Consider the following 26,240-nt stretch of genomic DNA (forward strand, 5'->3'; position numbering starts at 1 on the left):
TTAAGCCAGATGATATTTTGATAGATGTTTACCCCTGCAGTTATCCTGTCTCTACTACAATTTCAATTCAGTTTCTGCAGAATCATTTATATCATTATACAAACATTCTGTTATGTCTCTCATCTTAAAATTATTTTCTTGATCCAGTATTCTGCCCCACTTCTCTGGCTCCACTTTGAGAAGGCATAATTTTTTTTTTTTTGAGAAAGCATAATTTTCTGATAGAACAAAAATAAATACAGGCAAGGATAACCAGAACGTAATTAGTCATCTACAGGGTGTGGGTAGGAACTGAGTAGAAGGCAGTGGAGGGAACAGCACTGTGGCAATTATATCTTTTTGTATAGTTTTGAGTTTTGGAAACTTGTTTATGTTTTATATGTTCAAAAATAAAATTAACAAGGTTGAAAGCAAAAACCTCCAAAATTGAATATAAACAGCAACAAATGAACCAGCTATATTTCAGTGAGTAACATGAACTCTGTGAAGAAAAGAAAAATCCAAGTAAGTCTTTAACACAACACTTGGACTATCTACCCTTAATCTAAAGATAGAAGGGACTGCAAAACAACAACAAAACCAACTTGAACCTGGTATAGCAAACTGGTTTTTTATGGTGGTAGGAAAAAAAGCCGTTCTTGAACTATTTTGTATGTGCTGTAGGAATGAGCAAATGAGTAAATTCATTGATATTTTTTGAGGTAGGGTTTACACTGTGGGAGAAGGGAAATAAAGATATGGAGTGGAAGAAGACAGTGAAACACTCTCTGGTGTTGGGTTGGAATTAGAGTTATCATATATTTCCTAGCTCTGCCTGATGAACAGGTGTAGACAGAATGGCACCCTAGTAGCAGTGAGCACAAGTAGTGCCCATATCTAAGTGGCTGGTTCCAGGGCTGGGGCAGGGAAAGTAGAAGACGAGCCTAGAACACAAAGTAAGGAATTGTTCTCCAAAATGGTGGTGGCATATCAAAAGGACATAGGAACTAGCTTGAACGGCTAAATCGGGGAAAATTTGAGCCTCGAAATGAATAATGATAGTAATGGATTGTAACCTATGGAATAAAATAAGAACCCGCAAGTTCATAATAAATAAGGGAAAGGGGAAAGCACTCTCAAGTAGACTGCCAATAAAAATGTAGAAGGAGCAAGAGAATTCATAAAGTGACTAGCTTGTAACCACCATGGTCACGTTGATTCAGGCAAATGTTACTAATGGAGAAAGTTTGATGGGGAAAAGATATTAATACAGTTTCTAGTGGTCTCTCCAGAGGTTAATGACCAAGGGGAAAAGCAATAACTTCACAGTACAGAAGTCTGGCAGACACCATCTCAGTGAAGCGATCAGTGTTAATATCACCAATAGTGGGATAAACAGATTCTTCCTGGTGTGCTTGGACTGGGGACATCAGTATTTTTCTAAAGTGCATAATCAAAATCTATGTAGAGGAAACAATTGAGGGACCTTAATTGAGGGCCATTCTACAGAGTTACTAGCTTGTGCTTTTCCAATATGTTAATATCATAAAAGACAAAGGCAAAGGAACTGTTGCAGATTAAAGGAAGTTTAAGAGACCTGACAGTAAAATCCAGTGCATAATCCTGGATTGGATCTTGGATTGGAAAATCCAGTTGATCTAAGACTATTATCAGGACATCGGCAAAATTTGAATATGTACCAAATATTAAATAATAGTATTGCATCACTGTTAAGTTTCCTGAATATGATAATTGTGCTGTGGTTATGTAAGACAGTGTCCTTGTTCTTAGAAGATACACAGTGAATTATTTAGGACTAAATGGCCAAAGTATCTTCAATTTACTCTCAAACGGATGAGCAGTAAGAATTATTATATATGAAGAAGGAACTTGATAAAGCAAACATGGCAAATATTAACAATTACTGAATCTAGGTGAAGAGTCTAAGAGTATTCACTATATTACTTTTTTCTTTTTCTTTTTTTTAAATTTTATTTTTTCTTTGTTAAAATTTACCTCCAAATTAGCATATAGTAAAACAATGATTTCAGGAGTAGATTCCTTACTGCCCCTTTACCCATTTAGCCCCCCCCCATAACCCCTCCAGTAACCTTCAGTTTGTTCTCCATATTTATGAGTCTCTTCTGTTTTGTCCCCCTCCCTGTTTTTATATTATTTTTGTTTCCCTTCCCTTAATGTTCGTCTGTTTTTTCTCTTTACTTTTTTCAACTTTATATTTTAAATTAAAAAAAATGGAATGTTAAAAATAAAACTTCAAAAAATAATAAAGTTACTTTGTGTCCCAAAACAACAAAAACATTTTTGAAGTAGTCCATGTAAGCTGTATCTGCTCCTCAACTCCCCTCTTGTTCTGAATTCGTTCCAGAGAGACTTTATCCTTCCTGTGCTGAGAAGAGGCCATTCTTCTCAAGGTCACCAGCAATGTCAGTCCTTCCACATTAGATCTCTTGGCTGCATTTAACTCAGGTGATAGATAACTTCTTCCTATTGAAGCATTTTTCCCTTGGCTTCTGGGACACTGATTTTCATCCTGCTTCACTGGCTATGTAATCTCCTCAGTAACTGGTGTCATCATCTACCCAGCCACTTAGGCTAACAATCCTAAGAGTTCTCTTTAATGCTCCTGTTTCACTCATCCTACATCTATTCCTCCATTGGCAACTATAATGGGTTGTGACTTAAATATTATTTCAAATTTGGCTGTATTTTATTTCTACTGCCACTACCCTTGCCTCAAACCACCATCTTCCCTCGCCTGGACTACAGCAGTAGCCCCTAACTGGTCTTTCTGCTTCCAATCTCAGTCAGCAGAACCAATTGCTATTAGATAAAGTCTGAAGTTTTACTGTGGTCTGGAGGCCTACATGATTACATGCCCACCCACCTAATCTCTTCTGCTTTGTGTACTCCCCTCTAGCCTATCATCTCTGCTGTTGATTCAGCATGCCAGGTTAGTTTCTGCCTCAGGACCTTTGCACTTACTGTATATTCTTCCTGGAATGCTGTTCTCCCATTTAAGGCATGGCTCATTTGATCATTTTATTCAGGCTTTACAGATTAATTTATTTAAAAATAGCCTTCCTTGTCACTAACTTCTTGCAGTTTCTTTTCTCTTGCATAGTACTTATCTGTACTTGAAATTGTTTATTTATGTGCTTTATTATCTGTTTCCTAGACAGATATAGAATAAAGCTCCATGACAACAGGGCCTTTTGTTTGTTTTGTTGACTGCTAAATCCCTAGAGCCTGGAATGTGCCTGACATGTGGTTAGAACTCAGATATTTGTTGAATGAATGAATAAATGCATAGATTAATATTTGCCAACTTTTTTTTTTATTTAATACTATTTCAAATGGAGAAGACTGTCTCAGAGAATCCTGTAATGTTAGTGCTGTTTGAAGTTTCTTGGTGATACTGCTTAGCTTCTCTGGAAGTTATCAAGTTGTCAATTTTGTTTCTCAGCTTCACCTTCCTTTTGTCTGCCCTCTGGTGGAGGTAACGCAGATAACCAGCAGAGGAGAACAATAGGTTACTAGGAAGAAACAAAAAGTGAAGAACCTTGACTACCAACTGGATAATTAACTTCTAAATTACAAAGATGTAAAAAATTTTAATTTTTGATAAGCCTCTCAATTCACCTATTAATATTGGAAAGATTGACAAGAAACGGCAATATTTGGATTTCAAGAGTTATCTAGGATGAAGAAAAAAACCTATTTATCTCCAAAATGTTTTGATTACTTAACATAATTCCTGTTTAAATATACTTCGTTCTATTAAAATATTTTTAATATTTTTCCACTTTTAGTAATATTAATATTAATTTCAGTTCATCTTTTGACTTTTCTGTATGTCAGTAACATATACCAATGGAGAAGCCAGTATTCAAACCCCAGCACCAGAGGGACTAGAAGCAGTCTAGACTAGAGGCAGCACTCTTAATATTTATGCTTCACCACAGCCTTCCTGTTGTGCTGTGATGAACAATATATGTTCCTCAATACCATTTTTCCAGTATGCATTGTGGAGAGCCTTCTAGAATTGCTGAAAATTATATCTTATTTAATTTGTTTTGAAGTAGCAATCACATTAAATGATTTTAACACCCATGTGCTACTGACTTGCTAAAATAATGTAAATTTAAAGTTTCTCTTAATGTCCATCTTTAATATTTAAGGCAATACACAGCTTAAATTACTGCCCCCTTCCCCATTTTGGCTTTGCAGGGTTGTTTCCTGGGCTGTATAGTTTTTACCAAGGAAACTTAACATATTAACTCAATATATTAAGGGCAAACACCCACTGAAACGCTTATCTTACGGTTGGAACCCCAGAAGGGAGCATTTGTTCAGGGGTGTCGTTAGTACTGGCATCTTTGCAAGTATTTAGAGCTCTGATGTTCTCATCTTAAACAGCTACATAGTATTTCATCATATGGTTATGCCACATCTGCTTTGCTGTTTTATGTTTGTAATTTTTTTTGCAATTTTTTGTTATATAAACAATTGGATAGTGACTGTCCTTAAACATTCATTCTTACTTATTCAGAAATACTGTGTTTTTAGAAGTCTTACTGTTTCTTCTTCATCATCTAGTTTTTTAGCTATGGAGAAATTGATAGAATCTGTACCACATAGAATGAGAACACTACTTTGGAATAGACAAAGATGAAGACAGTGGTTCCTGTGCTCAAAGAGCTATTTGTCTCTTGGCTTGTGTATAAGAATTTCTGATACTTTTGTTATGGTAACATTTAGCAATGGCTTGACTCATTTTTTCCCCTTCAATTTTTATGAGTTCCCCACCTACACACCATTACCCTGGAATTGCTTAACGAATGAAAATTGGGCCTTAACTATTTGGTTATGTGAAATTAAAAATCCAGTAATGCAGCTTAAGCAGAATGAGACTTTGTTGTCTAACTGGCGTAGATTATACATTGTATGGAGGATAGTTAACAAGGCTTATAGTGACCAGGTTTTTATAAGGAAGTAATTTAAACATTTTTTATTTGCTAGACTTCTGTAAATTAAATTATGTGCTTAATGGAAACATGGTAGACATTGAAATTGAAATTCATCAACAAGGGATCTTCATTATGTGCATTACTTATGAATTGGGTCTCTGGGGAAGCTGTTGTGGGGGAAGGAATAAAATTTTTGAGAAAATGTGGTCTTGGAGTGCCTGACTGGCTCAGTTGGAAGAGCATGTGATTCTTGATGTTGGGGTTGTGAGTTCGAGCCTCTCATTGGATGTAGAGATTACTTAAATAAGTAAATATTTAAAAAAAAATGTGGTGTTGTGTCCATGATATGAAAAGCAAAAACAGTTGATATTTAAAATTGTTAAACCTTAGATATTAATTTTTATGGTTATATGTTAATCTTTATGGGAACTAAAATTTATCAACAAGGGATTTCATTATTTCATTAATTAATGTGCCACTAGGGAAGCTTTTGGGGAAAAATACTTAAAAACAGAGAAATACTCCTCTGTGACTTAGGATATAAAGAAGGGGAGACATGTTCATACGTAAATTTCACCCATGGTTTTGTGCTAACTTTCAGTGAGGAAACAATCCTTGTAAAGTTTTTAGAGATGATGGTGAGACATGTTGTGAAGGGATGATGAAACATCAGGAGTAATGCGTGTTTCCTTAATGCTGCTGAAGAGTGAGCTATATTGGTATATGTGATAGTGAGTGTTGCAGGATGAAAACATCAGTAGGAGAATCAGAGCAATAGAATAAAACTAAATGTGTCTAAATGTAAAAAAAAAAAAAAAAAAAAGAAACACTGTTCAAGCCGCTTGGGAGAGATAAGATGTATTGATGGATTTTGAGAACATTAGTGGTCCTGGAGGGAGTTGAGGATGGAGTGGAATCACGAATAGCTAGTGTGGGTTATTAGCTGTTAGTCTAAACCCAGGAAAGCAATCATATGATGTTTTTGTAAATAAAGTGTTATCCTGAAGTAGCATTCGTGGATATCTGTTCCTCTCAGACCAATACCACATAGGTGTATTTGCTTTTTAATTATTAAAAAAAAAGTTTTACTTTGTGTCTAGGCATTATGGCTTTGTGTTAGAAAGAATGACAACTGTACTGAAAGAAAGACATTGAGTGTTGTACTCTATTTCCACTTATTGGTAACTTTAAGATAATTTTACTTTTTAATTTTTTATCAAAAAATTTTTTTTTAATTAAGTTTATTTATTTTTGACAGACGAGTGAGAGCATGCACTGGGGAGGGGCAGAGAGAGAGAGGGAGACACAGAATCTGAAGCAGGCTCCAGGCTCCAAGCTGTCAGCACAGAGCCTGATGCGAGGCTCGAACTCATGAACCATGAGATCATGACCTGGGCTGAAGTTGGATGCTTAACCGACTGAGCCACCCAGGTGCCCCAGTTTAAAATTTTTTTTTAATGTTTACTTATATTTAAGAGAGAGGGGGACAGAGTGCAAATGGGGGAGGGGCAGAGAGAGGGAGACACAGAATCCGAAGCAGGCTCCAGGCTGAGCTGTCAGCACAGAGCCTAATGTGGGGCTTGAACCTGTGAAATGCAAGATAGTAACCTGAACTGAAGTTGGACACTCAACCCACTGAGCCACCCAGGTGCCCCTAATTTTGCTTTTTTAAAAAACATATTTTACTTTTACTAAAGCTGTGAACACATAGAATTATAGCTATCTTTCCATGAATATGTTAGTTGCACATCACATTTTGTCCTGTGAAGCCAAATTAGCAAATAAGCTAGATCATGATGCCTGTTGGGCACTTACATTTGTTGGATGAAATGCTGATCGCCGCAGTTGTCATATTTATTTTAAATCAATTTGATTTGCAAAGTCAGTCAAAGTTTTTTTATTATTTTTAGAGGGATAGAGAAAGAGCCTGCACGGGCCACTGTGCAGGGGAGGGGCAGAGGGGGAGAGAGAATCTCAAGCAGGTTCCATGCTTAGCACTGAGCCCAACATGGGGCTCTATCCCATGGCCCGGGGATCATGACCTGAGCTGAAATCAAGAGTCAGATGTTCAACAGACTGAGCCACCCAGGTGCCCCCACAGTTGTCATATTTTCATCCTTTAGTGGTAGGATTCATTTAAACATTTTTTAGATATAACCAAGAGTAATACATAACCAATTCTGGTAAATATAAGGGGTTTCTGGTCTAAGACTGTGTGATGTAGTGATACGGAGATGAACCATACATGGTCCTATAAAAAAAATCCAAGAGGTAATAATACTTGAGTGAAGTCATAAGAGAAAAGATAGTCTGAAAAAGTTATGATTTACATAATTTATTTTCCTAATGTTTGGTTCAGAATCTTAAAAATATTAAAACCAGAGGCGTCTCAACTTAGAAATGGTAGGACTTAGAGAAGTCCTTTTAGACTAAGTAAAAGGAAATTCCCTGCCATTTTACATAGCTGCCAGTGAATTTATAGAACTTGTTGCTTTAAGAGGTAGCACAGCTAAAAATATAAGCATACTAAAAACGGTTTCAGTTTAAGGGAACTTAGTGTGGTGAGTTCAGCCATATTCTCAGGAAACATTCAATTTTGGTGACATAACATCCTAAATATGTGCTGTTTCCACCCTTACATCCTAATATAATGATTATTACTTACCTTTCTCATGAGAAGATGAACTTTTCTGATTGCGGTGGGTCAGTGCCTGTACCTAATGTAAGTAGGTGTTAAATACATGTTTCTTGAGTAGAAGAATGAATCACATGAGTTGGATTGACAGTAGGTCGGGACAGTGTTCATTTCTTACGTGTTTTAGAATTATAGCTAAAAATAATAGGAATAATGCAGGAAGAAAAACCTTTTGAAAGGTTTTCCCCAAATGTTGACTGGAAAAAAGCTAAACTTATTCACTTAAAGCTTCCATTTTCTTTCTGTATATGAATGTAGGATACACTAAAAGAATGGAAAAATATCCACTCTATATTTAAAATATACACTCTACATTAGGTTTTCATGTAATAGCTGATATTATTATAAGCTTTGTTACTACCTTTGTCTCAAAGACTCCTTCCCTTTTCCTTGATTTAAAGGATACTTTGTATAATTTGTAATTTAAAAATTAAACCCAAGGAATTTATGATTAAACACTCAGCTTTTATAAATGGCAAATAGTCTAAAACACTACAGGTGTCACACGTATTTAATTTATAACACAAATGTAAAAATGTATGGGAATGAAACAAAGTCTGTTTTTAATTCCATGAATTCCTATCCATTTTTTTTCCTTTTATTCATGACATTTTATTGGGTCATAGAATTTACTACTTCAGTTTAGATTTCTACCAAGATGACAAATCCTGTTCAATGACAGACCCCCTGATTCTTATCCAAAGTGTTCACCTCAGTGCATCTGTTTATGATAACTTGGATGAAGAATTTGTTTTCTTGTTGATTGATTTATGACTAGGTGTGGCCTGGTCTTGTTGTGACTTAAGAAAATTTAATCACAAGTTCTTAAAACAAACAAACAAACAAAAAGCCATAAAAGCTTCGTTTGGCATTTGAGCATCTAAGGCCCTTTTTAAATTAATTCCAGAGGTACATGAAACACGGGGTCTTTTTCACATACTTTGTTACTTTAACGAAGATTAAAAACTTTTCGGGGTACCTGGGTGGCTTGGTCGGTTAAGCGTCCAACTTCGGCTCAGGTCATGATCTCACGGTCCGTGGGTTCAAGCCCCGCGTCGGGCTCTGTGCTGACAGCTCGGAGCCTGGAGCCTGTTTCAGATTCTGTGTCTCCCTCTCTCTGTGACCCTCCCCCACTCATGCTCTGTCTCTCTCTGTCTCAAAAATAAATAAACGTTAAAGAAAAATTAAAAAAAAATAAATAAAAAAAATAAAAACTTTTCAAGTATCTCTTTTTTCAGGTGTTATGGGTATTTCCTGATAGAAGATAGCTGGTTCCTAAGCCATCCTTCCAACTCTTGAGTTTATTTCATTCTTCTATTTCTTAAAGAGTAAAGCAAGACCAACTACAGGTGGATTGTTTTAAAGAAGGCAGTGGCTGCCAAAATAAAAAAAAAATCAGGTTATTGCTAGATACATTATTTCCCTTGAGGAAAGGGAAGCTAACACCTGAAATACATCAAGGAATCGTTAACGATTTCTTTGTAAAGGCATGGTTAAGTTGTATTTGAAAAATAGGAAATTTATATGGGACCTTGTCTCTCTTTTTTCTCTCTTCCCATTCTTAAGCCATTCCTCAGAAAAAAAAAATTCAAAAAATTTTCACCATTCAGATATGGGAAATAAGCCTGCTTTATTTAAAAACTGATAAGAGGGGCGCCTGGGTGGCGCAGTTGGTTAAGCGTCCGACTTCAGCCAGGTCACGATCTCACGGTCCGTGAGTTCGAGCCCCACGTCGGGCTCTGGGCTGATGGCTCAGAGCCTGGAGCCTGTTTCCGATTCTGTGTCTTCCTCTCTCTCTGCCCCTCCCCCATTCATGCTCTGTCTCTGTCCCAAAAATAAATAAACGTTGAAAAAAAAACTGATAAGAATGGGAATGATTTTTTTCTATAATTATGTATTCCAACAAATATATTTTTTTAAAGCATTTAGATGTTTTGTTTGACCAGGAAGATAGTATAAATGCCATTTAGCATTTTTAGGAACTTCTTAATGCATGAACAAACACATTCTTGAACTTTCATCCAATCAAATGGTTTTAGATTTGTTTCCTAGGTAAACAAGAGTTCAAACTTGTGGCTCTCAAGCTCTAGGAGGCACCAGAAACACCTGGAGTGCTTGTTGAGCACTGAACACCAAGCTCCACCCTCAGAGTGGGAAAGGGCCTAAAAATTTGTGTTTCTAGCAAGTTCCCCAGTGCTGCTGATGCTTCTGGTCCCCACACTTTGAGAACCACGGCTTAGGCTATTTAGTTAATTAGTGGTTATTAACCACGTTTCTTCCCTCACGCACCTGAAAGGTATATATAACATTAACAGCTTCAGTCTAAGAATCAAGGCATTAGGGTGGGGGTAGGCAGTGTGCTGGGGTGTGCCAGGAATTGATGTCTTCACAAGGTGAGTGTAGTTTGAGAAAGGCCTTCATGTGAATGGATGTTTTCTCTCTTACCCTGTTTCCCACCTTGAAGCTTTTTTCTCTCCTCCACACTCATTAGAGTGTCTTGGTGTATATAGTAGGGGATAGGGATAATGTTTTCTCCTGGCAGACAGAAGAATATAGTCTCTAGACTATAGAGACTATATAGAGAATAGAGTTTCCAGGGAGGAATCTTCAGTGCTTCTCAAGGAGTTACAGAGAGAACAAAGTGGTTATGTTGCAGCATAACTGAGATGCTGAGCCCATGACAAAAATTCTTTCTGGTAATAATTGTATTTTTCTCTTTTGTTTCAAGTATTTTGTGTTATATCTGTTGATCCAGATAAAGATATGGGCCTGGGTAGTGTTTCTGGTTAGAGTGTCTTTGTATATTTCCCTTGCTGGGCAAATTAGCCCTTATTTAAATATCCAAGGGCATTTTGTGAATGTGTATATTTAATTCCCAAAACAATCCCATGGGGTATCTCCACTGTACCGAAGAGGAAATCGAGACTCAGAGCTGTTAAGCAATTTCTGGGATCACACAGTAAGTATAATGTGAGTGAGTCAGCAAGCTCTATTAGGTTGTATGAACTTGGGTAAGCACCGTAACCTCTATAACATGTAGTTTCCTCATCTGTAGGATGGGGATGATATTAACCGCTACCTACTGAGGTCAATTTGAAGTGCTCAAATGAGTTACTATGAAGAGTTTTGAACAGTGCATGGCACATAGTGCTCAGTAAATGCCATCTCTTGGTTGGCTAACTCCTACTAACTCCTCAGTTCTGGGGTTGTCCTAACTTTGTGCCAGGTAATCTTCCTCTTATATACTATAGGTCAGTAGTCTCTTATCCATAATTTGGAGATCCAAAATGCTTTGAAAACTGCAGTGTTTCTTTGTTTTGTTTTTTCATAAATTGTTTAGTGGCAAAATTTTATGTGATTTGGACTCATTTTGTGCCACAACATGGCCTGAACATGAAACTTGCTAGTCTATTTTTCCCCCCTAGTTGTGAGTGTGCTTATTTTTTTTTTAATTTTTAAAAATGTTTTATTTATTTTTTGAGAGCGAGAGACAGAGCATGAGCGGGATGGGGCAGAGAGAGAGGGAGAGGGAGACACAGAATCTGAAGCAGGCTCCTGGCTCTGAGCTGTCAGTGCAGAGCCAGACATGGGGCTCAAACTCACAAACTGTGAGATCATGACCTGAGCTGAAGTTGTACACTTAACCGTCAGAGCCACCCAGGCGCCCTGTGAATGTGTTTGTTTTGTTGCAGAAATACTCCTTGATTATCTGGGGCGCTGCCTCAGAGTCCCATTGGTATGTTATGCAGTATATGGACACACCTTTTTAAAATCTGAAAACTTCCAAATCTGAAACACCTGATGCTTCAGCTTAGGGTAATGGGTTACGGACCCATGTAAGCATGCGCATAAATGTCTTTTTCCTGCTTAACTGTGAACTGGGGAACTGTCCTACTCATGTGTACTCATTGTACATGATAGGCATTCAGTAAACGTTTGGTGAAAGAAGGAGCTGTGCCACAACATACCGTTAGGTGAAGGGAAACAGACTGAAGAGTGGCATCTTATTTTCTGGAACATAGACAAAACAGACCGCCTTCAGTTCTCAAGAGGTGGAATTTTTTACTTTGGGGGCACTTAATCGTGATGAGAAATTTGCTAGCAAAAAAACAAAACAAAACAAAACCTTGATGCCCGTGCTACAGTTTCAGCAGCTCTAACGTTAGCTCTCACTTCAGTTTTTCTGTTGTATCCATCCATTTGCCCCATGCAGCTCCAGGTTTTTGGCTAACTTCTTGTAAAAGCCACATGGGAAGATCTGTATTTGGAATACTTGGGGTGGATAGGTAAGTATGTTTTGTTGTTGTTGTTTTTTATTTTGAGAGAGCGAGGGGCAGAGAGAGGGAGAGACAGAATCCCAAACGGGCTCCGCACTGTCAGTGCAGAGGTTGAAGCAGGGCTTGAACTCATGAACCACAAGATCATGACCTGAGCCAAATCAAGAGTGGTCCGCTTACCCAACTAAGCCACCCAGGTGCCCTGCAAGTGTGTTTTTAAATTCCATGGTAAGAATGATCATAAAAGCTTTGAATACCTTACCTAATTGATTATGGGTTTAGGGTTGGGTTTTGTTGTTGTAGTTGTTTTTTAGCTTTACAAAGTATAGGAATTATAAAGGCTACAAAGAGAAAAGTAGAACATTAGAGAATTATAATAGCAGCCTTGAATTTTTCTGACGAATAGATATAGTAAGCAAAAGTATTTTTATGCTTAAATTTAAGTACAATTTAAAATATTCTTTCATGCCTTATGAGCTTTCATGTTTAGTATGAAAAATATTAGTAGCTAAAAAATACTCATATTTCCTTGTCTCCTAGAGATGAAGATGGTTGTTCACCAGCGTAGCAATATAATTGTACAGGCTACATAATGCCTTGCTTTAGTAAAAATTCTGTGGACATTTTAAGAAGTGGAGAGGGAAGGTTGTTTGAATTATACAACTGTATTTTTTTTCGATTTATTTAATAGATTGGCTTGGATACAGTGACTCATTGGTATTTTTTGAGTATGTGTAACTGGCACAGCTGAACTTTTAAAAAGATAACCAATATGCTGCTTTCTTCTCAGCATACAATGCTCTCACTATATAATAATTTCAGTTGTGTTAAATGAATCCGTTGTTCATGTTGAAAAGAACTTGGTCAAGAAGTTATGGTAACTGAAAGACACTGTGCTTATATTAAACTAATTTCGATTGAATTATTAGTTTAAAATTGCTTTAGTCTGCAGTTTCAGTACTACTTCAGAGATTGTAATGAATAGCTCCAGTGTGACCTAGCGTAAAAAAATCCCCATTGGTGAAATTGAGAATTACATTCTACCCTTCTGATGTTTTTTGTTTGTGTGTTTTGTTCTTGTGTGTGTGTGTGTGTGTGTGTGTGTGTGTGTGTTGTGTTGTTTGTTTTGTAAAGGAATGTAGTTGGCTCATAGATTATCTCATATTCCTCTATCTTTCCTTCCTCCCAGGAGGGAAATTTCTTGACCAGTTGGCTAAACCTAGACCCTGGGAAACCAAAGTATTGAAGAAGGTGAATGGGGGTGGAAGGAGTCCACAAAAAGACAGAAAAAGAATAGTGAGTGAAGTATAAGGAGGATCTAGGAAGTTGGGGTGATGCAAGCCGTAGTAGTAAAGTGCATAAAAAGGGAGTGTCATCAGTCATATTCAGCAGAGAAGTCTAATGAGATGCCCTTTGAAAAGAGGCAGTGTGGTAGGGTAGTTGAGATCCTGGGTTCTATGCTTGGATTCAGTTCCCAACTGTGCCTCTAATCTTAATAAGCAAGTTATTTAACCTGTCTGAGCCTCAGTTTATCTTTGGCTTAAAAAAAAAAAAAATTAGGTAAGCTCTATGCCCCATATGGGGCTCAAACTCATGACCCTGATCAAGAGTCACACACTTTTATGACTGAGCCAGCCACGTGCCCCTCTTTTTGTCTTTATGTCATTCCACTTATACTATGGTTGCCATTGGACTTGAGGTATGTTAAAAGATAAACTGAGGTATATTAAATATTTTAAGACTTTTTTTAAATTTTTTTTTCTTTTTCAACGTTTTTATTTATTTTTGGAACAGAGAGAGACAGAGCATGAACGGGGGAGGGGCAGAGAGAGAGGGAGACACAGCATCGGAAACAGGCTCCAGGCTCCGAGCCATCAGCCCAGAGCCTGATGCGGGGCTCGAACTCACGGACCGTGAGATCGTGACCTGGCTGAAGTCGGACGCTCAACCGACTGTGCCACCCAGGCACCCCTTAAGACTTTTTTAAAGCAAAAATCGATTTAGTTTGGGCAGTGGTAGGGCAAGATTTTTATAGAGCTGGAAGCAAAACAAAATTATTTGAATAGTTGATTAGCTTCTGTGGTTTCCTTCTTTGGAAGGCCTAGTTGGCTGCGATTGGTTGTCCTTAGGTTTTGACTTAACCTTGAGACAATTACAGGCTTAGTTTTGGTTTGCTTACATAGTATTCTACTGTATTAGAACCACCTCAGTCTAATAGCCTCCTTGTTTAATTAGTGCAAGAGTTCGATTAACTATAAAATATTTATTGTGGATCCATGTGTGACTTACTTTTATATATTTAAATTTGGTTGCTTATTGATAAACATAAATACCTGTAAAGCAAATACCCAAATCAGGAATTCAAAAATTAACAATCACTTGTAACTGCTGTACTTGTGTGCTTCTCCCTTGTACTGTTTTATCATTACCTTGAAAAACTTTTATTACATATGTATGCATTCCTAAACAATGTATTTCTTAGTTTTAGTTGTTTTTGAGTTTTATAAAAAGTATAATGCTGGCATGTGTCTTCTGGAACTTGCTTCCCCCTACCCCCATGATACTGTTCAGATTAATCTATATTGTATACAACTGTAGTTCATTTGTTTTCATTGCAATAGAATTCAACATAAAAACACTATAATTATCCATTCTCCTGTTGGTTGGCATTAGTGTTTTAGTTTATTGCTATTACCAGTAGTACTGTATGAACCCAACTCTTGAGCAACATGAGCACATGTACTTGAGTTTCTTTTAGGGCTTCTATACCCAGAAATGGAATTAAATCTTTTTTTTTTTTTTCCTTTAAGTAAACTCCATACCCAGTGTGGGGCTCGAACTCACCACTCCAGATCAGGAGTGGCATATTCTACCAACTGAGCTAGCCAGGTGCCCTCAGAAATGGAATGGTCAGATTGAAAGATAGACATCACCTTTGCTAGATATTGGCCAAATTGCTCCCTGAGAGTTTTCCCACCTGAATTGAGTTAGCATTTTCCCCCAACCTTGCCAATTCTGGGTTGAGATAAAATTTTATCAATCTGATGGATATGAAATAGTTTTTTATATGCATTGCCCTGATTACTGAGGTTGAATATCTTTTCATTTGTATATTGGCTTCCACAGTTTTTCCTGTTGTGATTTGCTGATTCGTATCTTTGTACATTTTTCCATTGGATCATTGATCTTTTGTTCTTAGTTTGGAGAATTGCCTTTAAACTCCAGATGCTAATCCTTTATCTTAATTTTAGCTTGTAATTATCTTTTCCCTATCTGTGGCTTTGTTCCCCCTCTCCTCCTGCCCCCCTCCTCCGTAGAAGAGAAACTCTTCTCATCATGAATACACTGTCCTTACACAACAGAAGATGCTAACCCTTCTAGCTGACCTTTTCTCCTCTTCTCAGCCTTCTTGTATGCATGGATCATTGTAAGAATTATTGTCAACAGTTGTGTTGTGGGTAGTGGTGGTGTGCCGCAGACCGTTGGGCTATGCAGTAAGCCTGGAGGTTGATTCTGCTCTCATATGTTAGAAGCTTTAAAAAACAGCATAGAGGCGCCTGGGTGGCTTAGTCGGTTACGCGTCAGACTTTGGCTCACGTCGTGATCTCACGGTTCAGTTCGTGAGTCTGAGCCTGCCATCGGGCTCTGGCTCTGTGGTGACACTGCGGAGTCTGTCTGTCTGTCTCTCTCCACCTCTCCCCTACTCTATCTCCAAAAAGAAAATGTAGCATAATTGTTGTCTCTGCCTTCAGCTTTGGAGCTGTTCACTACATCTGAGTCCTCAGAAGTCCTACTCGGTTTTCTGTTAGGCACATGACCAGCGTAGATGAAAACCTTAATTTCTGTCTGTAATCACTTCCATTTTTTGGTCATTAATTCATGTAAGGTCTGATCAGTGAAAGAGTATGTTTTGGTTTACTTCTCAGGTTGGATTCTTGATTACTTTAAACTTTAAGGAAGATTTGGAGTTAATTTATGTGGCAGTTGGCCTGGCCATCCCAGTGGAGAATTTCTTTAGTGGTGTGTGACTGTTTTATTTTACTGGTTTTCTTTCCTCTGCCATTACTTTTCATATCCCCTTCCCCCAACCCTCAGGTTGAATTCACAATTAAAAAAAAATTTTGCCATTTCCTTGATTTGTTATTAACCGTGGCTGTAAAGTAACTGCAGGAGGGCCAGCAAGCGGTTGGATGACTCTGTTGTTATAGTCAAATATGTGCCCTTGAAGACTTACTTGGCTTTAGATCTATAGTTTGAGGGAGCTACTTACTAAATTGTACCTGATGCAACAGTATTGTTCTCAAGAATTCAGAACTTTTATAGCCATAATCAATACACAGACCGACCACTTAGGTTGTCCTTTAGCCTTTCAAAACATAATGTAGTAGGATTTGGGGGGTGTCTTATTGATTCATTTTTAACCCCAGTCAGCCTCTAGGCTTGTATGGAAGTAGTTTATAATCTAGTTTATGCTAGATCTTCTCTTTATTGGTATTCTCAGGAATCCAGCAATTGTCATGTGAGAAGAAAAGATCAACAGAAAGCTTGTGTAATCAAAATAATCCTTTCTCCTTAGTGACAGAACTAATAAGTTGGCTTTAAAGAGTGAAAAATTATGGGGCACCTGGGTGGCTCAGTGGTTAGGCATCCCACTTCGGCTCAGGTGGTGGGTTCAAGCCTGCATCGGGCTCAGTGCTGACAGCTCAGAGCCTGGAGCCTGCTTCCGATTCGGTCTCTGCCCCTCCCCCACTCGCACTGTCTCTGTCTCTGTCTCTCTCTCAAAAATAAATAAAAATGTTAAAAAAACAAAGAGTGAAAAATTAGTTCCTCCTTTTAGCAGCAGATGTGGAAGAGGGGGGAAGGCAACTTGAACATTTCTTTTTAGGCATCCAGAAAAAATTTATGGTCCTCTCTGTAGGGGAGGAAGAATAATTTTCCCTTTACCCTTCTGAGTTCTTGACCGAGACCCCCTGCAGTAAAAGATAAATGAGAAAAACAAGTTTGTGAACACGTATTTCTCTGGTATACGAGGGAGATTCCCAGGGAAAAACTCCCTTAGATAGCCCAAGGCACCAGCTTAAATACCATCTTCAGCTACCGACCAAAGAAAGTGTACCAAGAGTACCGGTGGAGTGGATGGGGAGGGGCCGAATCCTGGAGGTTATCAGGAAAAGCAAGGGTAAACAAGGGTAAGATTTGTTGTGCAGATTTAAGCTGGTGTGTCCTCCGTTGGTTAAGATTTTCTGGTGATAGAGTCCTCTTTTTCTTCCTAGTAGGAGAGGGAGACACCCTTACAAATGGAAATTTTCTTTATAAATGTACATTTCCATTTCAGAGGGGTGACTTCTCTTTTGTTTTCAGTTTCTCCTTAGTTTGCTGTTTCTGAGAATAATCCTATGCCACATCCTTAGGCCATATTTGGGGTGGCATATTCTGCTAGCTTTCATTTGGTACAAACATCACAAGGACTCTGATTTTGCCTCTTAGAAACCTTTCCAATACAGTCCCTTGCCTTATAACTGCCCCTGCCTTTTCCATGATGACTGCTTAATCTTACCTGAAGTTGGCTGGGCATGAGTGAGGCTGGAGAATTTATATTTCCTGTGAAGAAATGGGGTTATGTATAGGCAGCTCTCTTTGAGAGTTCATAATGAAGGACAGGAAGAGGAGTATGAGTGATAGTGAAATGTCAATCAAGGTGTTTTGTCTTTCTCTCCTCCCTCCCCCCCCCCCCTTTTTTTTTAAGGGAGAGACTTGGGCATGTTTAACCCTGATAGAAAGGATCCAATTGAAAGTGAAAGGTTACCCACAGGTGGCGGTTTGCTAGGTAAAAGTGAGGAATTACAACTTTACAATAAACTAAGCTGTTAACGCCTAAATATAATCTTAGCTTTCATTAAGTTCATTCTGATATAATATGAAGTCTGCAGTGTTACCTGGAAGTATTCCTGCCAGACACATTGAACTTGAGTATCATCTAGCATGTAGCTCTAACTTCCAGTCGATTGGCAGGATAGAGGATAGAGAAACAAGTTCAACAATAACATAAGGAAGTAAACAGAATGTGAGTCACTGTATAGGACAGTGGCTCATTCTCTCCAGTAAGTATTCTAGGGGAAAAAAAGAAAGCAGGTGGTGGATACTTTTAGATGGGAGAGACTTGAGATGTAGCCAAATGTACTACATAGTCCTTAGTTGGATCCTATTTTGAATAAATCAGATGTAAGATAGTGGTGGAATAATTGGGGAGATTTGAAAGGACTAGATATTAGCTCCTAATTAATTACTATTAATTTTGGTAGATTGTTTAAAGTTATTATGGTTAAATAGAAAAATGTCCTAATATTTTTGGAGATCTATGCTGATGTATTTCAGAGTGAAATGTCTTGATGTTTGTAATACTTCAGCAAAAATAAGGTAAAGTAAATATAACAATATTAGCAACTTGTAAATCACGTGGTGGGTATTATGGGTGTCCATTATAACTAATATCTTTACCTTTTTCTGTGTTTGAAAATCATCCTAGAAGACTAAAACAACGGAGGAAAAATGAGAGCATGAATATTCTAGAAGAGATCATCAGAAGTGTAACATTACTGAAAAGATGATAGATAGGATTTAAATCATAGGTGGAAGAATTGGACCAAATGACCGAAAAGTCAGTTGCTCTGTCTTAATAGAGGGGAAAGAGAATGTGATGAGTCAGTTATGTTTGTGTGGTTTTATATATTTAGTAGTAGAAAATTGAAAGAGTTCATGTCTGATGGCTTTTGCTTTCTCTGTGATGTAGAAGGCAGTCATCTGCAAGAGGGGGTATGAAAGGTCAAAAGCTTAAAGAGTTCAAAGGAACTGAAATAGTTGATAGTAAGAGTGGAAGTGATAAAAAGCTGCATAGGCTGTTGGGTGGTTTTGAGGGCCCATTTGAGATGGGTAAAATGAATTTGTAGTGTCACTAATATGCCGTTTGACTTTTTCGATCAATGTTTGGTCACTTCAGTACTGGCTGAAAGAAAGTAGGTAGTTGGGTTTATGAAGGTTGTGATTTTTGTCTGTTGAGTATGACAGAATAAAAGGGTGGGGAAACTAGGGTGCTGGCAAGATTGTTGATCAAGTGCTGGATCTGGAACCTAATCCGTATAAGGAGGAAAATGCAGTTTGCAAGTAGCAGATGAATAAGCTCTGGGGGTCTAATGCACAGCCTAGTGACTACAGTCAACTGCACTGTGTCATATACTTCAAAGTTGCTAAGAGTCTCGATCTCACATGTTGTCTTTACAAAGAAAAGATGGTAATTGTGTGATAGGGTAGTTAACTCCTTGGTAATCATATTGCAATGTAGAAATCACATTCTTTAAAACTTCTACAGTAACTACATAATATTGTATGTCAATATATCTCAAGAGGTACCACAAACTCACTGTGTTTCACACTGGACTCCTTATCTCTCTTATGAACTTCTCCTTCGAGGAGTCAAGGACTTGAAAGTGTCTGGGATTTTAAGTACTTGCAGGACGGTCAGTTAGCCTATTCCTGTTTCATGGATGCTAGCTGACCACAGACTCCTTGGTCAGAGACCAAGGACCACCTTACTCACAGCACAGCAAGTAGCATATCCTGGTGTTGGTTTGTGTTAATTTCCCCATGCTCTTCAGTTTCTATGAGGTTAACACAGGTGGGGGTAGATGGATGCCACACATACAGTGGGGTTTGTGTCACAGCCCAGAAACACTGAGCTTGCGGAATTGACTGATTTTACAGTTAGGTGGAAGCAAGCCTGCTGTGTCTTGGGGTTGAGGAGACATTGTGTCATCCCTCAAGGTTGCTCGCCCCGAATACATCCCTGAGAAATGGCCCAATTGAAAGTGACTAGGGCCTTACATTTTGGCTCACCCAGGAGAAATGTGTAGGGACGTCCAGGGACCATGGCCTCTCCCAAAAGTAACCCATCCACAGAGTGGTGGTGATGAGGGAACTGCTTTTTGTCATTCCTGTTCATGGTACCTCCATCCTTTTGGACACCCAGGCTAGAAAATCTCATTCATTTGGTACATACCATAGTGTGTTCTGAGTAGCCCTTGCCACATGCTACTAGCCTTGTTACCTGAAACTGGATTTGCCTCTTGATGAATGTTGAGCCAAAACACACAACCAAAGAACAGGAAAAGGAAGGGTTTTACTTGTCATAAGTAAAGGAGAATACCTTTGTTTGTTTCTTCCCCAAAGCAGTGTCTCCCTGACTGACAAAATTGAGGACATTTTAAGCTGAGGGTGAGTACATATTCATGAAGGGGTTTAGGCAATGGGAAATACAGCATGGAGTTGGGGCAAATGTCATCTTAAGGTAACTAGGTCCAGGTCAAAGTCACAAGGAACGGTAGTGCTGACCTCTGCTTCTATCAGTTCTCTGGCTCCAGTTGGACTGATATCTGAGTGCTCAAAGGGGTGTAGATCTTGCAAAGTTAACTCTAGAATGTGGGTCGGGTCACCTGGCCTGATAGTGGCTGTTCTCCCATTCTTTCCTGAGATGTCTGGGGGCCTCAAATGACTTTTTAAAAAAGCTATGTCTGTTGGTCTTTTTCTGGGGACCCCTAACTCTTTGTGTTTACAGTTGGAGATAAGCTCTTCTGTAAAGGGTCATTTGTGTGTGGGTGGCTTTGGGTGGAAAGGCAGTAGTGAGTGGGTAAAAAGTGGCTTTGAATACCCTGTAACTAATGAGATCTGTTAGAGCTCCTTGGTACTCCTTTTGAGTACATTAGCAACTCAGTAAGCAAGATTTACACCAGTTTTACTTGCTTAGGAGTTTCTGGAACTCAGGAAATGAAGAAGCATCGGAACCAGAGTTTTTAGGATTTGGGGGCCAGCGATATCTTCGGTATGATCCAGCACGGGCAGTTAAGGTTGTGAATTTAAAGAACCTGTGAATGCTACTTACCTTCAGTTAGGCAGAATGATATTCCAGATTGGCTGTAATCCAGTCAGTCTGGTAGTCTCTGAGGAACATACTAAATTATTAAACGGTAGGACTTTGTCATGAAATGGTTAAGACTTACAAAGAAAGTTACCCAAATTTGCTGAAAATTTAGATAATGGAGAAGTATATTACAAAAGTAAATTGGAAATGGAATATTAGAAGGATGTCAGCTCTTCTCAAATGTATTTACAGTTTAATGCCATTCCAGTCAATCCCAATAGATTACTTTGTTAGTTTGACAAAATAAACTTAAAATTAACCCTGAAAAATAAACAGATACTTATACTACAGTTGAAGTGAAGGAAGGGTAGACACCAGAAACAAATTTTCTCTTATGGGAGAGTCTCTCTTATGGGAGTTTGGGGTTGGGATAGTCTTTTGGGGCTCTAATTTTGACCTGAGGAAACACAAACTGGATCTTGCGCTTGGAGAAACAGAAAAAAGTTATTTTGTAGAAAGAAGAAAAACAAAAATATGAAGAGAAAAACAGGACAGGTAGAGAAATAATACTATCAGTTTTCAGCTTCTAGTTTTGTGCTGAGGTAGTAATATTCTTGCCTTGTGGTTCTGTGATTCATCCTAAATACTTAGCTTAATAAATAAAGGAAAATTTTTTCTATTTCAACTTAATTTACTGGAGGAGTGTCTTGCGTGCTAGGGATGTAGACAAAAAATCGAACAAGGTTCCTGCCTCAAAGGAGCTTTCATTCTACCACGAGGAAATGGACGACAAATAAGCAAATACATGCAGGGTGGCAGCGTTAAGTGATGTTATAGGATAAGGTGCGTACGTATGTGCTGTCAGTAAAGATCCCTCTGAGGGGGTAACGTTTGAACAAAAATCCAAGAGCAAGCAATGAAAATACCAGGAATAAGAGCATTTCAGACCCAGGAAAGAGCAAATATAAAGACACTGAGGCTGGGGCCCCTGGGTGGCTCAGTTGGTTAAGTGTCCGACGTTGGCTCAGATCATGGTCTCATGGTTCATGAGTTGGAGCCCCACATCAGGCTCTTTCCTTACAGTGCAGAGCCTGCTTTGGATAGTCTGTCTCCCTCTCTCTCTGCCCTCCACCCCCCTACCTCAAAAACAAACTTAAACAAAAAGCAAAAAACACTGAGGCCAGATCCTAGTTAGTGTGTTCAAAGGACGTCAAGAAATCTTCAGAGTGGCTGGAGCAGAGTGAGGGGATGGTGTGATTGATAAGGTCAGAGAGATGTGTGTGAGAGGTTGTGTAGAGCTTTGTAGGTTAAGGTAGAGAGTTAGGTTTTCCTCAGAATGGGAATGGAAAACCATTGTAAGACTTAAAGCAGAAGAGAGACTTGTGGGTTTTTTTTTTTTTTAAGTTTATTTTGATTTTTTAAAAAGTTTGTTTTGAGAGAGAATGGGATAGGGGCAGAGAGAAGAGGATCCCAGGCAGGCTCTGCACTCTCAGAGCCTGATGTGGGGCTTGAACTCACAAACCATGAGATTATAACCTGAGCCGAAGTTGGATGCTTAACCTGCTGAGCCACCCAGGCACCCCGGGAGACTTGTGTTTTAAAGGATCACTTGGGGGGCACCTGGGTGGCTCAGTCAGTTAAGCGTCTGACTTCGGCTCAGGTCATGATCTCATGGTTCGTGAGTTCGAGCCTCTCATCTGGCTCTGTGCTGACAGCTCGGAGCCTGGAGCCTGCTTTGGATTCTGTGTCTCCTATCTCTGCTCCTCCCCCACTTGTGCTCTGTCTCTCAAAAATAAATAAATGTTAAAAAAAAAAAAAAAGGATCACTTGGTTGCTGTATTTAGAATAGATTGGGAAGTGGTCATCCACAGTAGAAAGGAGACCAAGTTAGATGGTGGTGGCTTAGACTGAGGTAGTCAAGGTGGAGGTAATCAGAGTTGGTCAGATCCTAAATATTCTTTTCTGAAGGAAGAACTGGCATGCTTTGCTGATGGATCACATATAGGGTGTGAAAGAAACAGAAGTTAAGGATGGCTCCCAGGTTTTTGGCTGAAACAGTTGGAAGGACTGAACTTTCATTTATGGAGACAGGGAAGACCTGGGGGTAGAGTGGGGTTCAGCTTTGAAGTATGAACTTTGAGGTGCTGATTAGACATGTATGTGGGGATAACTATTGGTGCCCTCTGACGTATTGTAAAGTACTTCTTACTGGTCTGTATTCTAGTACTAATGATCTGTAATTTAGTCTTTTTATTTTTATTTTTATAATTACCTTTTTTTTTTTTTAAGTTATTTATTTTGGGAGAGAGTATGCATGCTCTAGCAGGGGAGGGGCAGAGAGAAAGGGAGAGAGAGAATCCCAAGAGGCTCTGTGCTAACAGTTTTATCCCAGGAACCCCTGAGATCATGACCTGAGCTGAAATCAAGAGTCTGAGCTTAACCAACTGAGCCACCCAGGCACCCCTGAAAGTAGATTAATATGTAAATGGACAACTAAATCAGTCTCTGTCACTGTTTTTGTTTTGTTTTGACAGTTGCTTTCACTTCTTAATTTCTGAGGTAAACAAGTTAAAGGATGAGTGAACTGGAACAGTTGAGGCAGGAAGCTGAACAACTTCGGAATCAGATCCAGGTAAGAACAAAGTTTCTCGTTTTAAAATTTTAACACTTTTATTCAGTACCAGCAATGAATAAAATTTGTTCACTATTTCATCAGTCTACATATATTAAATCTGTAAGGCTTGAAATGGTCAATTTGTTTTTATCCTACCTCTGAAGTATTCTATAAAAATTATTCCTGAAAAATATCTCTGTGAACCTATGGCCTCTGTGTCCCTAAGAAGTTAATATTATATATGGAATTCCTGCTGAAAGGCAAACATCATTCTCTTCTTAGTTACATACCTGGAATTGTAGTTTAATTTTTGATGCAATATGATGAGGCAGGTATTATCACATTGCAATTGTAATACACTAGAAAAATAGGAAACTCTAAAACATTACAGAAAAACATTAAAAATTATTAGTGGCATAATAAAGACATGTCTGTCATCTTTCACTCTTGGAAATCAACTCAAAACAGCAAAGATCTTAATAAAGTTCCATCTTAAAACAAAATTAAAAGACACTTAGGATTTCACACCAAGAGTCAAACGGAGTGATGCATCAGGGTGTGAGAAGCCTCCAGAAAAAGGGTTTCTGAAAAGTGGGGAGCACTCCTCAGCAACAACACCAGTAATCCTCTTGGGAACAGTGGAAACAGATGTTTCCTGGACAGAGGAGTATCAAGGAGCAGAGATAAACGATGGCGTGTCTATATTCCTTCATGTTTAGGAAGCCTCTTAGTGAGCAGGGTGGAGGAAAGAGACTGAGCTGTAGCCTGGCGCTGCCTACTTTTTGCAGGGAAAGCAAAGGCTGAAACAGATACGAATGAAGAACTTCAGCGCGAAGTGAGGAGAATCCCTAATAACTTGGAACACTGCTGACTGCTCCCCTCCACCCTGCTGCCCCTGCTCTGAACCTTTTGCAATGGCTGTTTCAGAAGAAGTCTTCTGGTTTGAAAGAGTAAGAAGAAAGGAACAGGCACAGGATCTATAGAAGGATATTAACAAGAGAAGAGAGGAAAGGAGCAGGAAAAACGGGTGGCTGAAGAACATGCGCCAAGAAAACATTGTTTCTGATTGGATTGAAATTATAACCAAATGTTACTGCCAGGAATTCAAGGAAGTGAATTTGGATGTGAATAAGAACTCTTGAGTTTGATAGTGTAGATGTTTGAATAAAGCTGTCCAAACAAAGAAGGGATGTATTTTGCCTGTGATGATGAACGAAGGCTTCATAGAATAATCTGTAAATTAGATGATGTTGCCAACACCAGAATGAATTCTCAGTGATCTCTACTTGGTATCAGTTGCTCCACATGCTGAACAGGACTGACTCCTTGGCTAAGCACATGGTCACATGACCAACTATGTCATTTAAAAAATTCTATTCTCTGTATATGAACTTGGCTTTTTTTTTTTTTAATTTTTATTAAATGTAAGGGAGATCGTATGGTATTTGTTTTTTGTCTGACTTGTTTCACTTAGCATAATGCCGACAGGGTCTACTCATGTTGTTGGAAATGGCAAGATCGATCTCTCTCTCTCTCTCTCTCTTTCTCTCTTTTAAGTAAGCTTCAGTCCCAGTGCAGAGCCCAACACAGGGCTTGAACTCCTGACCCTGAGACCAAGAGTTGGATGCTTCACTGATTGAGCGCCCCAGGCGCCCAAGATTTTTTTTTTTAATGGCTGAATACTATTCCTGTGCATATGTACATACATTTTCTTTATTTACTCTTTTATTGATGGACACTTAGGTTGTTTCCATGTCCTAGCTATGTAAATAGTGCTGCAATGAACATGGGTGTGCATATATCTTTCTGAGTTAGTATTTTTGTTCTGATAAATACCAGAAGTTGAATTGCTGGATCATATGGTAATTTTATTTTTAATTTTGTTGAGGAACCTCCCTATTGTTTTCCATAGTGGTTGCACCAATTCACATTCCCATCAGCTGTGCACAAGGGTTCCCTTTTCTCCATATCCTTGCCAACGCTTGTTATTTCTTGTCTTTTTGATACTTGCCATTCTAACAGGTGTGAGGCAATATTTCATGGGGGTTTTGATTTGCATTTCCATGATGATTAGTTATGTTGAGCACCTTTTTGTGTGTCTTTTGGCCATCTTGTATGTCTTCTCTGGAAAAATGTCTATCCAGGTCAGCTGCCCTTTTTTTTTTTTAAGATCATTTATTGTCAAGTTGGCTAACATCCGTGTATAGTATACAGTGTGCTCTTGGCTTCCGGGAGTAGATTCCCATGATTCATCGCTTACATACAACACCCAGTGCTCGTCCCAACAAGTGCCCTCCTCAATGTCCATAACCCATTTTCCCCTCTTCTCTGTTCATCCCCCATTACCTTCAGTTTGTTCTGTTTAAGAGTCTCTTATAGTTTGCCTCCCTCGCTGTTTGAAGCTATTTTTTCCCCTTCCCATTCCCCATGGTCTTCTGTTAAGTTTCTCAAATTCCACATATGAGTGAAAACATATAATATTTGTATTTCTCTTATTTTACTTGGCATAATACCCTCCGGTTCCATCCACGTTGTAGTGAATCTCTGCCCATTTTTTGATCAGATTGTGTTTTTCTGGTGTTGAGTTATATCAATTCTTTATATAGTTTGGACATTAACCCCTTATGGGACAGATCATTTGCAAATATCTTCTCTTATTTAGTAGGTTGCCTTACTGTTTTGTTGATGGTTTCTTTTACTGTGCAAAAGCTTTTTATTTTAGTGTAGTTACAATAGTTTATTTTGCTTTTGTTTCCCTTGCCTGAGGAGACCTATT

The 26,240-nt window shown here is 38.6% G+C and overlaps 1 protein-coding gene across 1 annotated transcript in view; it reads left to right on the plus strand.

The window, feature by feature from the left end:
- GNB4 (G protein subunit beta 4) overlaps nucleotides 1-26,240 on the plus strand; it is a 57,188-nt gene that overhangs the window by 2,711 nt on the left and 28,237 nt on the right. The window contains exon 2 of the mRNA XM_027061388.2: nucleotides 23,385-23,482. Coding sequence (XP_026917189.1) covers nucleotides 23,426-23,482 — 57 coding nt within the window. The 5' untranslated portion in view covers nucleotides 23,385-23,425. The remainder of the gene's footprint in view (nucleotides 1-23,384; nucleotides 23,483-26,240) is intronic.

This window comes from Acinonyx jubatus, chromosome C2, assembly GCF_027475565.1.
Source record: "Acinonyx jubatus isolate Ajub_Pintada_27869175 chromosome C2, VMU_Ajub_asm_v1.0, whole genome shotgun sequence".
In the NCBI taxonomy this organism is placed as follows: Eukaryota; Metazoa; Chordata; class Mammalia; order Carnivora; family Felidae; genus Acinonyx; species Acinonyx jubatus.